The following is a 14,018-nucleotide window of genomic DNA, read 5'->3' as shown; positions in this document are numbered from 1 at the left end:
ATAGACTATAACACAATGGCGTTATCATGCAGTCGTGTCATCATCATCATCATCATCATCATCATCATCATCATCATCATCATCATCATCATCATCAATGGACATTTAATGCAATTATACATACTTGAAAACTCGTTTGTTTGTGTCATCTTTACAGTTACGTAGGAACTTCTCAAGAGTCTCAATACACTGAAGCTTCTTGAAGTCTACCTTGTCTCCCAGCTCCTGTAATGCATGACAAGTTTCAGTGATTAAATCATTGCTGAAAAACACTTATTATATCTGATCATGCAGAGGTCATTGGTCCAAAGTGACAAAAGTTGGATCTTCAACAATTTTTTAAACGATTGTAAAAACAAATCATAGATTACATCCATATAATAAGAACATATTAAGACATTTATATTACCTCCAAGAGTTGGTGACACTGTCTGGACACGACTTCGTCGTCATGCTTGTCGTCTGGAGGATAGATATGCTCAATAAACAGCTGTAAGGTTTGAAGTTTTACCCATGCAAAACTGTTGACATAAAGATTATTTTCATATAAAGAATACCATTAGTGAAACATAATACCATAACATTAACATTAAGGCTTATAAATTATATTGTTCTCAAGGGCCAAACAACTCAGCTCCTGTCTGTTCTGTTCCAAATTAGTCTGTTCCAGTCAATTCTACTCTCTTCAGGTCTGTATCTGTTGACTAGACCAACATTCACATATACAGTTGACTAGACCGACGTGTCGTCATATAAAGTTGATAGGATTGATATTCATATATAAAGTTGACTGCACCGGCATCCACATATATATACGAAAGAAGAATTTTCTACATTTCAATGGGTGAGTTATACCTACCAATATTGCCTGTTTCCTGACAGCACTCTTCCGATAACTGCCCTTGCTTTATGCAGTCTATTTAGCCAAGTTAAACGTCTGTTGTCATGTAAATCCTCCTTGATTGGTTTGAGGTGCTCCAATAGTAGGTGAAGGGTCACGAGATCAATATCCTAGGTGTATGAATCAATTTGATGAGAAGCGGTAAAAACGATCAGTAAATCTAACATTATAATCTTGCAGAAGAAGCTATAAGCTTAATTCATATCATTACTGGACTCTTGTAGTAATTTGATACCTCGAAAGCTATTTTGTAAATAAGCGTACTTCATCATAATTTGCATAATTATGATGATTGCTGCACATTGTAGTCATATTTTCTCATATTTTCTCTCAAAAAGTGAACAATATGAAGCTTACATATCAATTATATTTTTTCTCCCCTTTTTAGGGGGGGGGGGTACACCTATTTTTGTAATTATAATTTCCATCCTCTTACATTGCCGAAATATGATAGTATATTGCAAAAATCAACATGGGCATTTTTTTGAGGAACTATGACATGACATGGCATGGCATGGCATGACACGTGACGTGACATGACTTAACGTGTGTCAAAAGCATCACATTCACTTGCCGGATAACTTCTCCCCGATGATACTAACTGAAACAATGGTAAGATAGCAAGTGCATATTTAGGCATGTAATAAATCTGGAATAAATGTACATGATGGACTCTACATGCATCAGCTTACCTTGCCGGCATCTTCAGTGGATCGTAAAGCCCTTACTCGACCTTCTTCTGTGAACAGTGTTAATAGTCCGAGATAGTTTTCAAGACGAGGTTTCAGTCGGTTATATGCCAGGTGAATCAGCAAAACTGTTGGTATTTCATAACCACTTTGATTTAATGTAACCCGTTCTTCGATAGTTGCTTTGTTTATGACATTAACGATGGCCTGTTTATTACAAAAAGTATCAACATTATAATTTGGATGTATACTCAGAATTATGTGAAACGACAGATAAAGTTGAGATAAAATCTGATAACTTTCCCATCATGGTTACCTGATCTAACCTTAGATGACAAGATACGTACGTACTGGTTGTCCGGGGCATATTTTGTGCATTTGAATAACTGAATTTTGAAATTACCCTTTATGCTATGCTACTTTCTGAGAGCACAGATATGCTATTAGGATATTGACATTTTGCAGACCTCGGTTGAACGGCTTACGGGCCCTTCGGCCGTACAACTTTGGTCCGCAAAACTCATATCCGAACTGTAAAGAATAGTGTTGTCCAAAATACAAGCAAATCATCGCAGACAAACATGGGTGAGAAAACATACCATAACATAACTTGAATGTTTAGCAATACACAAGCAAGCGCACAGACGGATTGAGGAAACACTCTTCATATCACGTCATCATTTGGGAAATGAGTTTCATGTAAGATATGTAAACCTAAGACAGTATCTTACCTCATGATATTGTTCACTGTATGTGGAACCGTATACAAGAAGAACAAAGTCGTGTAGATATGACCGAAGTACATCTGTTCCGCCTGATCCTTCAACTTCCCGTAACAGCAGTGTTATTGGTAAGTCATTTGTCAGTCTTATGAATCTATCGACTAAAACAACAAAACATACGCAGGTCACTAGATGACAAGATTTTATAAAACTAAATACAGGCAGAAGAACGTTTCCTTAGTCCAGTGGTGCATTAACACTTTTGATGTGCATAACCCTGAACCGAACACTTTGCCACGATATATTTTCAAACTAAAGACACATTGAAGCACTCGAGCTCCAAAATGTAACATTGGCATCGACCAAGATGTTTGTTTCACTGTTATGTTGTATATACAAACGCTAGTACAATACAGAAGTGTCCGAAATCCTTGAAAATGCAAACACATTAATCTCCTGGTGCAGACCGGTATATTCTTAAGCCATCCCAAGTTTAGTCGAACTGGTGTCGGTAGCTTGATTTTTAAACTTTATAATATCGTCTTACAAGCAGGCACACGGTTGGACATCATAAATGGACACAACGCAGAGGCTGTGATTATCTGATACACTTTCCTGCTGATAGATTCTAGGAACCGTGGAACTGTGTTGTTATCATTAAAGTATTTAGTACATATTTGTATATACGAGATTGTTTGTGACATGTACAAGTTAAGCAGCACGGTGTACAGAAATCACACGACATACCCCACATGCTTACCTTTCATATCAGTTTCAGTTGCCAAGATTTCGTCATATAAAGACTTGATCAGCCATGAAAAGGGACATCGACAAGAGTACGTCTGCTGACAGTTACTAACAAAAGGCTCTACGCGAACTACACATGGCTGTTGACCAGCACTTGATGACATCAAACTTTGGTAAGTGAAGTCACTAATCTTTGTGTTGCCCAATACAGACATTCCCAGAATGTACTGCCACGTTTTGTCACCACATTGTCGCAACAGTTCTAAACAATTACCACGATCCGTAAGCGCGACTATCTGAGCGAGAATCGGCACAACCGTGGAGCGTAATCTTCTCCATAACGTTCGTCTAGAAATATAGATATTATTAAAATACAAATATATCATACGGTACATGCACACACACACGCACGAAGATTCATACATACATACATACATACATACATACATACATACATACATACATACATACATACATAAATATACATACATACATACATACATACATACATACATACATACAGAGGCAGACAGACGCACACTCAATATTCTATCTTTTCAATCAGTCAGTCAGTCAGTCAGTCAGTCAGTCATATTTCAAAATTAGTTTGAAAAATGACAAATGTATGAATGAATGGCAATCGATAAAAATGAAATAGATAAAGAATGGTAAACAAAAGTTAATCAATCAATTAATTAATTAATTAATTAATTAGTTGTTTAATTAATCAATCAATTGATTATTAATCCAAAATGAGTAATAAAAAAGTACTAAATATGAAAGACACTTATTAGATAAGACAATAGTTACCTGAACGTGCCAACGGCGTGAAGATCTGTTCCGGCAGCTTCTTTAAACATCCATGTTGTAGGGTCTCCTCCTGTCATTTCGATGTGTTCATCTCTTTGTTTCAATAGTATATACAGTCTCTTGAATACAACATCCATGAATGACCCTAAACATTATGTTGTAAGGAAGGGATTTACTTCAACAGTGCATACAAATGTAGTTCGCACTCTTCAACAGTATGTAACTTTGTATAATTCGTACTAGAGCAACCATACTCAAGGGTCTATGACGCAACATTGTACGATAAATTCAATGCACATATATCAGTGTGATGTTCATCACGGTAAGTGAACATTTAGTTCTCAATCGAATTTCTTAAATTGCAAAATGAAAAATCTGAAACCATTATTTTACATGTATACTTACCTTCAGGGTTTTCCTGGTTGATCAAATGTACAAGAGATTGTAGCCTCTGTGTACATTTGTGGTCTGTACCTTCATCATGTAGCATAGCAACAACATACGGCAAACTTCCTCTTATCAGTTCATTGACATTAAAGAATTTATCTTGCCCTTTCGGTACAATAAGATAAACTTAGGCATTAGTTCGTATATGTCCCATACGACAAGTCGACTGATATGTATATTACTTCAAATGATGAGGAAATGATATTGTACGAGCATAAATGAATTTGGAATAACCTCCGTCAAATCTGCTAAATAAGTAATCTGTGGTATATTAAAACTTATTGTAACACCCTTTACCTTCTTTCAACTGTACATTAGCTGCGAAGATATCGCCAATACTCTTCTTGAAGAACCCAATCAAAGAAGACATCTTAAATGGTTCTTGCCGCACATCGTCTACATAAGCTGATATCCATCTTCCACCTGTGTTAGAATATTTAACAACTTAATACTACCAAACATGAGTGACTATAGCGTTTATATTAGGCGGTATAATGTTTTTATTTTGTTTTGTGTTTTTTTCTTCGGTCACAATGTTCTTTGTTACGAATTACACACAATAAAGATACAATACTGATAGCGCTCATGCACGAGAATGTTCTCACTATGAACACAAATAAACAGTATGGCTTTGAATCTTCCTTGTTTCATCTGACAGTGATGTTGATTTGTGTTGACAGTGAGATAAAAGTGTATCATTTTATATGCTATCAGTATCTGTATTTATTTTGTTTTATGTAATTTTGTAACTTATGTGGGACGTACAATCACCGTACTGCCTCATTGAAACCCTATAATAGTCACTCCGGTTTGGTAGTAAAACATTGAATACATTAAGTTGAAGTTTTAAAATGCACATCTTCTTCATGTATCGCTGTCAAATTTGCTTAACCTTCTTCGACTATTACTTAACCCTCCTCGAACCCTTTCGCAAAATTGCTATATTCAAAGCAACTGGTTATCTTTTTTGAAGTCCATGTTTAGGTATACATTGTACCTTGGTAGCCACTGTAACTCCTTATAGTTTTCCTTCCTCTTGGTAATTGTATGATAAACACCACATGAGTCGGAATAAAAGGAGTGTTATTTCTTGTAGCATTCTCCATTGCTTGTGATAGTTCATCCTGTATCACATACTGGGCACATGCAATAAGGTTGGAGTATTCATGCCCAGATTCACACTGTACAATCATCACTTTTTCCCTTGGAGACCGGTCGTTGAAAAATTGTCTATATAAAAACAGAAATGGATATTACAGTGAGTGATGTGAGAAGAGTAAGATTGAACGTTTGACATCATGCTAACACAAAGCACAGTACAGTTAGAGAAATATATCATTATTTTGTTTACAAAAAGATGCAATCGTGTTGTGTTGAAATTCAGACTCCATAACTATTTTTTACAATTTAAATATAGTCGAAGATTCAAGAAATTTGTTGTACTCATTGTCATCACTACTGAAAGTAATTACTTGACTTTTGTTACCTTAGCGTCTTGCTGTACTGTTGTTCCGTTTGAAATTCCTGTAGGTAAATGCATTTTACGTCTTCCTTCTGGAGCCGTAGAGTGTCTGCTATTACATGAAGGTCAGAGTTCACGAGTAACTTGTAGTGAGTGATTATCTATAATGTAAATATCCAACACTGTTCAAAATGTGTAATGTACAATGGTCACAAGCAGAATACATTCGCATTTATAACTTTGAATATACCTAAATCTAGTATTGTTAAGAATTAATATTGAAAATGAGTGAATTGCTTAAGTGAATATTTATACATTTGCTATAGATACAAACATGGTCCGTGCAAAAAAAGGAATGAAAAAGCCAAAACACTATATTCTCACCTGTAACAATGTAGGATCCATTTCATTCGATGCCTGCTGGCGATCCAATTGATTTCTCAGGAATTCTGCAAAATTATCATGCTTTTGCTTTCCGAAATAAATTGCCCAGTACTCCTTCGCACGAGTAGAAAACCTGGTGAACGGCAGACGTGCTACTGCATCAGGTGTTGCAAACAACAACAATTTCTCCTTCGCCCTCATAACAACATCTTCAACGTCGTACGACTGTTTCTTTTTCTCAAATTTGGTCTCTGATAGAACTTCAAGTACAATTGATGCCAGAGTGTCTTCGTTAAATCCGATAAAGCACTCGCCTACCGAGTAAGATCTGACAACAAAAATCAGAGAGAGAGAGAGAGAGAGAGAGAGAGAGAGAGAGAGAGAGAGAGAGAGAGAGAGAGAGAGAGAGAGACAGAGACAGAGACAGAGAGAGAGACAGACAGACAGACAGACACAGACAGGCAGATATATGTGATAACAATCGATATATATATTATGCTGTCAGTATAAATTAGTATCATATGTGAGCAAGACAGTTTGCAATCGATAGCTCTCAGCTTATCAAATAATTTTGTCTATATTAGTTAAATTTCTATAGTACATATATGATATTTCACCAGACACAGGCTAGGCGCAGATACACACATTTTTGTCTAGATAAATTACATTTTCTTTCTCAAGCTTAAGTACATTTTGTGTTAGTGGGACACTGCAATGATGAATATGTATTAATATGTGAAGTTTTACTGTGTTGAATGTTGTAAATATATGGATTCAAACATTCAGTGATTGTTGCAAATTGATTGTTTTGAGTCACAAGATTTCATCTACGCAAATATGCGTTTCATATATCTGCGGTGCTTTTTGAGCATGAAGGAAAACCACGACACACTTTAAAGATAGTTGGTATCATTGGTGAGAAAAATGCGCGGTTTGCAAGGAATATATTAGTTTCACCGGGTGTACATCTCCTTGGTCGCAAATAGATCAATGAAATGGGTGAACAGGATTATATATGAAGTTGCAATCTTACCTGCGCTTAGAACCAACCACCATTGTTATTTCAGAAAAGTCGGTTACCCATTTCTGGAGACGATCCACAATACCACTCTGCTCAGGAGTCAACAAGGTAGTCATTGCCAGAAAGTGTTTCTCAAGGCGATTAATTAGAGGTATTGGAAATTTCTCATAAACATGTTGTTTGTCAGCAACCACGATCAATCTGTAAATGTCATATAAACTGTACAACGTCAATAATACCAACAAAATAAAAATGACACTTACACATTCATGCCTTATCCTAGACTGTTACAGTGTACATGTATTTCGTCCTCATATTTTCAGTGTTTCTCTACTTTCCAAAACCACATTTATTTTAGTGCTAAGATCACTATGAGACATATACCCGAGGAAGCTCTGTCAAGTCAATGCAAACATATACACTTTACATACATCGCTTCCAGATAAAATGGTAAATAAGCATCCTATGATGATTCAGTGATATCAATTTTCTAGCATGGATGACATCTCACTGTTTTATCCTTACTGTTCTTTACATAACTTCGATATCATCATGACAATTTTCAACATTCTAGCATGGATGACATCTCACTGTTTTATCCTTACTGTTCTTTACATAACTTCTGATATCATCATGACATTGTACATGATGTCGAAATGTTTAAATGTACTATGGAGATGTCAGTGTATACCGGTAAAAAGGACTTAGTTAATTTCAAATGATCTTCTCTATAAAGTATAATCAACATTGACCTGAAATCTTGATGGACACGGCATTTGACTCGATGGGTTCCAAGGCCCAGATCCACGTATCTCTGTCCACCAAAGTACGAGTAGTATTGATTTAGCGCATCGTATAAACTTTCATACAGATTCTCCAGATTCAACAACACCACCATACGACCTGTCTCCATACACACTTTGATGCGATTGATGTTCCGACAAACCTGAAAGGAGAAACCATTTAATTACATTTTTAATAACAATCTTTATAATTGAAATCATAATCCATTTGTTTGCACGGAATTACTTGGGAACCGGCCTTGTTCTAAATGTAGACGTTACAAAGCAATGTTGTCATGTTTTATATATCTTTCCTGGAAAACACCAATTTCACAATCCCTCTTTATTTGTTGTGAAACCCTCTTATTTAGTAATACAAATATCAGCAAGTGGGATTACCTAAAATATCACCAGAAAACTTTACCCTCAGCTTCGTTAACGTTAGATAATATCGCTTGACATGGAGGGTGCATTGAATCTCACGATCTAAACACGTCTGTGGTGGTGATGCACAATTTATATTAAACAGTGATTGTTCGTTTGACAAGTATGATCTGAAATGTGTTGGCAACTATATATCCCAGATGCCTTCATCTGGGATGATGGAACAGTTGCACATAGCACGTGTGTATCGTACTGCTGGCCTAGCAAAATAGATCATTTGAGATAGCCTGCGTGCATTAAGGATTGCAATAAATATCGATATCGTACTAATGTAACAATATATAATATGCATAAATAATGTAATAATGCTTAGTACTATTCTAACATTACAGCATTTGTTTATTGAGGTATGTAATAAAACATAGTACTGACTTATAGCAGGATAGCATGTGTTTACTGAGGTATGTAATAAAATACTGCACTGGCCTAGCAACATATCCTAAAGGCATGCGATAAAGAATCCTACTGACCTAGCAGGATTGGCTACAGGTATGTGATATAAATCGTACTGACCAAGCAATATAGCATGTATATCATGTAATAAACATCATACTGACCTAGCAATATAGCATGTATATCATGTAATAAACATCGTACTGACCTAGCAATATAGCATGTATATCATGTAATAAACATCGCACTGACCTAGTAATATAGCATGTGTATCATGTGATAAACGTCATACTGACCTAGCAATATAGCATGTGAAACATCGTACTGACCTAGTAATATAGCATGTGTATCATGTGATAAACGTCATACTGACCTGAGTATATTCTTGATCTTTCGGAAAACTACTTCCAAATATAACAACAGGTTCGGCATCCTGATTTTGTCTTCGTAGCAGCTGGTGTTGAATAATACTCAAAGCACCAAAATTTTGGGCCAAGATAAGTAAATATCTACTTTCACTGTAACAGTTGATGAAATGAAATCACATAACAGGTTGTAAGCATTAGCGGATATGTAAACACTACGCTATAATTAAGAGGTCCTTAAACCAAGTCCACACAACCCAGTTATTATTCAGTGACATTGACACATTGGATGATGCATGTATTTATGGTCTACCTATAAAAAAATGAGAGTTTCCCTATCAACCTATATCCTAAGGAATCGCATCTATCAGTTAAAATAGACAACTGTTTTAAAAACCGGGGATACTTTTAGATACGAATAAATCGTGTTTGGCACATTTCAGGTCTAATAATGCTAACTTGTTGATGATGTCCAACTCATATCTTATTATTAGCAATACATTAATTTATTATCAGCAACCACAGTTGTCAACGATAGTGACACTATTTTAAAAATGGCATGATTCTTGGAAATCTCACCACTGTAATTCTCTGCCGTGACCGTAGATACTTGCTGTTATCAATGCTGCAGGACTGCAATCATCATCATGATCAGTCGCCTAATCAAATGAAAATAAACAACATCAGATAAACATCGAATGTGAAATCCTAAATTTTTAATGGACCTAATAATGAGATGCATCTTTGATCATCTTAGACTACAAACTATTATCAGATACTCACCTTCACATGTGGAACAATGTGTTTCAAGTGTTCAGCATATATATCAACAACATGTAAGTTGTCTAAACCACCGAAATTTCTCCTTATTGCGTGCTCCAATTGCGACCATGTTGGTTTATGACGTGATCTTCTACAGAATGCGTACACCATTTTCACCAAGCTGAAACATGGAAAATACTTTTAATAGATAATATTATCATGAAAACATTGTGAACACTCATTTATTTATTTACAGATCTTTACATACCATACGATATGTAATTCAGAGAAAGGTACAATATTTCATTACATTATGGCGTATAATATAGTCATCATAACTTACCTATAGAAATCTCTGAGCCCAAAGAATTCGCGTTCTTGGTTCGTGTAAATCTCCAGATAAGCTGATGCTAGAGCCGAAAATATAGGCTGTACAAGAGAGAGAATCATTCCTGAGCCGTGACTTGAACATATACCCCTGTAGTGTAAGATACAAGGAACCATTCTCACTAAACGTTGTTGCCACATTAAAAGTCAAAAGCTGTCTATAAACGTGTGTGATTTTTAAAGTATTTTGATGGGGGCTCGCAAAGTCACCGAAAGTGAATGTCAAAACATATCCTTATTACCATGTATGTTGATATTTGTTGTCTTAACTATGGTCTGAAAGTTTGTGCATGATTACCTTGCACTTTCGATAAGCTCTTCTTTGTCAGGGCTGGCTCTAGACACCAAAATGCCCCTGTTCATCTTAGCTGGATCCAATGCCCAGTTTGATATGCCTATGAAGGCAACCTTTTTGTCAGGTGATGGATTGTCATCATCGTCGCAGCCGTAATCAAGTAGTGGATGCAATGCCTGAATTAAACAAACAACCAGTATATTCAGTCAATTAAACTGAGTGTGTGCAAGTTAGTATGTTGATGAATTGATGTTATGCATGATACTTAGAGATATACAAATCTAGACTACATCGGCCGGGTAAGACATAATTAGCAAATTTCTGCACCTGTTTTACACTAAGTGCTAGGTAATATACAATAACTTAAAACTCGGGGTCAAACACTGGTCCATTCTGTATCCAGTTAAATTCAACATATGCATGATTTGCAGCAATAAATCTAACAAAACATAAGTGCACGATATTTGAAAATACCTTAAGAGGCATCTTCGGCGAGTCTTCCGCCAACCCAATTTCGTCGAGCACCACCACCGATACAAAACTGGTGAGATCTTTGCCTTGTTGAAAACGACTACACTGTCGAAATGTGCCAACAATGCCTTCTGTAGTTGACAGAGGACTGCATTGAAAGGACACCATGTGCACCTGTTGAAATAGAACATAGGACCAGTCCACCATCATTTTATGTGTCTATTTGCAATGGTCAATCAGAGAGGCTTTATGTACATTTAGTACCCATCGTGCTAGGTTCAGCGAGTCTTCTACACCCGAAGACATAACCCAACACAGTATATAGTTAATGATAAAATGACGACAGTTGACTGGTGTTGAGCGATGCACATATGTACTTTACAGTGCCCAACCTTTGTGTCAGGTTTGGTCGAACTGAGTAGCAGTCGATATATGGGGGGGGGGGGGTAGGGATGTCCATGCACAGAGACGAATGCACATGGGTCATTTGTTGAGATACAATGTACACAGTCCAAGTTATAAATAAATAGCTGACGTTTCGGGAGTAACCGTACTAAGAGTTAAAGCATAATACTAATGAATTAAAGTGAAGGAACTCTATAATGTTACGAGTAGAATGGAATAAACAATATGTCAGTCACTGTCAGTATACCCTCCGCAGAACGTTGTCTGCCCCCCTCCCCCCCAACTGCAATTATCATTCTTTGGAAAGTTACGAATAAAAGGTGAAATACACGAACCTCTTTCAATTCTTGAAATAGGCGTGACTTCGATCTTTCTCCTTGCATGGCATCAGCCACGACTGTCTTCGCCAGTGATTTGGAACTACCAGGTTTGCCAACCAAGAACAGTGGTATTCTCAACTCTATACATACTACCATCAACATTACATTCTCTTTCAGAGCAAGATTTCTAGCGATATTTGGTGCAAGTGACATGTTATCTAAGAATACATCTTGGCACCTGTAAGAAAATATCCAGAGAGACAAAATTACATCAATGTCTGATACTGTCGACTTTTCCAGTACTATAACAGTTAATTGTAGCTTTATTATACACGATTTTGCCCAAGTCATTATATTGTTAAATTCTATGAAAAAAAAATTCTATGGTATATTGATGTTTATTGGAACGAAAACAAGCATTCGTTTTCCTTTTCTTTTTTTATAGAATTGAATTGGTGTTTAAGTGCAAATTAAAATATATATCTTTTTTCATATCTGATGGAACCGCGCAAAGTTCATTTTAACACAGTAAGAGTTCACGAGTGACAGTACCTGTGTGTACTAAACCCAATGTACATGCTGACAGCAACAAAGCATCACATTAATATTCAGCGTACTTTGCATTGACATCTATATACATTCATTGGATGTGCTTACCAGTTTATTTCATGAAGGAATTGTTCGGATCCGTTAGGTAATGTAAACGGTTCTACAAAATGTCTTGATATTTCTTCTCTGAAGTGCTGTCTTTCTGTTTGGAGACACGAGTGGTAGCAAACTCCAAGGGCAAGAATAAGCGCTCTTGTCACCTTGTCGACGGGCTAATAAACCCAGATCATTGAAACAAATGAACATAGAGAATATACAATGTATATTAGAACTCGCTTATATAAGAGGGTATACTAGCAAACTGAGGTTTGATTGACTAGTTTTATGTAGCACTAATACACTTCGAAGGAGAGAGTTTGGTAGTATTCTACATATGTATATTATGTATATGTATGTATGTATGTATGTATGTATGTATGTATGTATGTATGTACGTACGTACGTACGTATGTATGTATGTATGTATGTATGTATATATATATATATATGTGTGTGTGTGTGTGTGTGTATGTATGTATGTATGTATGTATGTATGTATGTATGTATGTGTGTGTATGTTTTTAAGTAAGTAAGTACGTACGTACGTATGTATGTGTATGTATGTATATGTGTGTGTATGTATGTATGGATGTGTGTGTGTGTAAGTATGTATGTATGTATGTATGTATGTATGTATGTATGTATGTGTGTATGTATAGTTAAAAGACAGACCGCTTTATATAAAAAAGTATTTTTTTGTAAAAGTTGATATATTGTATATACCTTGTATGTCTTTCGTTCACGTTCAAACTGCTCTTTAGCCTTTTTCTGTATTAACGGGCTAATCAACCAATCGTGTACGTAAAACCATTCAAACACATCCATTACTCTCTCCACATCACGGAGACTTACAAAACTGCATTCATTCTATCAAAAACAAGAAATAAACAATTAAGGTGTGACTTGATTATTTCTCTAAGTTCTCATACATCTGAAACATGAATTATAATAGAAAGTTTAGGACCGTCACGTCAGAATTTGTCACTGAAGGCTTATTCGCTAACATCTTTTTTTCAAACAATTCAACCAGTCTGTTTTGTGAGAGATGAATTTATTTGTGCCTTTCTATGGTCCAGGACGTCGCCCTGTTAACACGTTAGCTGTTACTATGTGTTGTACGGTATATCGCTGTAGGATGTTGCGTTGTTCATTTGACGAATGCATGTAGCTGTACATAATTAGCTATATCCACAAACCTATTTCAGTAAATTGTAAAAGGTATAACATATTTGTAAAAGGAAACATTCAAAACACACAACCAAACATTACCTCTGTTTTCCTCATGAATTCTTGAGAGGCTGTAAGTATTTCAGCCATGGCGCGAATTGTGTCAGCATACAGGTTGCACACATTTGCCTGTGAAAAACAAACAAATGAAAAACATGCAATATACAGCTGAATCTGACTACTAATTGTATGCTGCCATATTATGGTTTATACCACTCTTCTTTTCAGTGAATGGAGAGAGAGAGAGAGAGAGAGAGAGAGAGAGAGAGAGAGAGAGAGAGAGAGAGAGAGAGAGAGAGAGAGAGAGAGAGAGACAGAGAGACAGAGACAGAGATA

At 36.1% G+C, this 14,018-nt stretch overlaps 1 protein-coding gene across 1 annotated transcript in view; it reads right to left on the bottom strand.

Annotated features, from left to right (window-relative positions):
* LOC144435408 (E3 ubiquitin-protein ligase rnf213-alpha-like) overlaps positions 1 to 14,018 on the bottom strand; it is a 59,473-nt gene that overhangs the window by 14,494 nt on the left and 30,961 nt on the right. Inside the window, exons 37-60 of the mRNA XM_078124003.1 lie at positions 13,725 to 13,811; positions 13,179 to 13,322; positions 12,465 to 12,628; positions 11,823 to 12,045; positions 11,086 to 11,256; positions 10,615 to 10,787; positions 10,273 to 10,407; positions 9,951 to 10,110; positions 9,747 to 9,826; positions 9,176 to 9,320; positions 7,936 to 8,129; positions 7,196 to 7,384; positions 6,163 to 6,490; positions 5,803 to 5,939; positions 5,314 to 5,546; positions 4,614 to 4,739; positions 4,275 to 4,421; positions 3,870 to 4,014; positions 3,073 to 3,407; positions 2,322 to 2,473; positions 1,594 to 1,797; positions 860 to 1,011; positions 410 to 521; positions 125 to 225 (exon numbers count right to left, since the gene is read on the bottom strand). Coding sequence (XP_077980129.1) covers positions 125 to 225; positions 410 to 521; positions 860 to 1,011; positions 1,594 to 1,797; positions 2,322 to 2,473; positions 3,073 to 3,407; positions 3,870 to 4,014; positions 4,275 to 4,421; positions 4,614 to 4,739; positions 5,314 to 5,546; positions 5,803 to 5,939; positions 6,163 to 6,490; positions 7,196 to 7,384; positions 7,936 to 8,129; positions 9,176 to 9,320; positions 9,747 to 9,826; positions 9,951 to 10,110; positions 10,273 to 10,407; positions 10,615 to 10,787; positions 11,086 to 11,256; positions 11,823 to 12,045; positions 12,465 to 12,628; positions 13,179 to 13,322; positions 13,725 to 13,811 — 4,037 coding nt within the window. The remainder of the gene's footprint in view (positions 1 to 124; positions 226 to 409; positions 522 to 859; positions 1,012 to 1,593; positions 1,798 to 2,321; positions 2,474 to 3,072; positions 3,408 to 3,869; positions 4,015 to 4,274; positions 4,422 to 4,613; positions 4,740 to 5,313; positions 5,547 to 5,802; positions 5,940 to 6,162; positions 6,491 to 7,195; positions 7,385 to 7,935; positions 8,130 to 9,175; positions 9,321 to 9,746; positions 9,827 to 9,950; positions 10,111 to 10,272; positions 10,408 to 10,614; positions 10,788 to 11,085; positions 11,257 to 11,822; positions 12,046 to 12,464; positions 12,629 to 13,178; positions 13,323 to 13,724; positions 13,812 to 14,018) is intronic.

This window comes from Glandiceps talaboti, chromosome 5 (assembly GCF_964340395.1).
Source record: "Glandiceps talaboti chromosome 5, keGlaTala1.1, whole genome shotgun sequence".
NCBI classification, from domain to species: Eukaryota; Metazoa; Hemichordata; class Enteropneusta; family Spengelidae; genus Glandiceps; species Glandiceps talaboti.
Note: the sequence above shows the minus strand (reverse complement) of the source record. Positions and strands in the feature narration are given on the sequence as shown.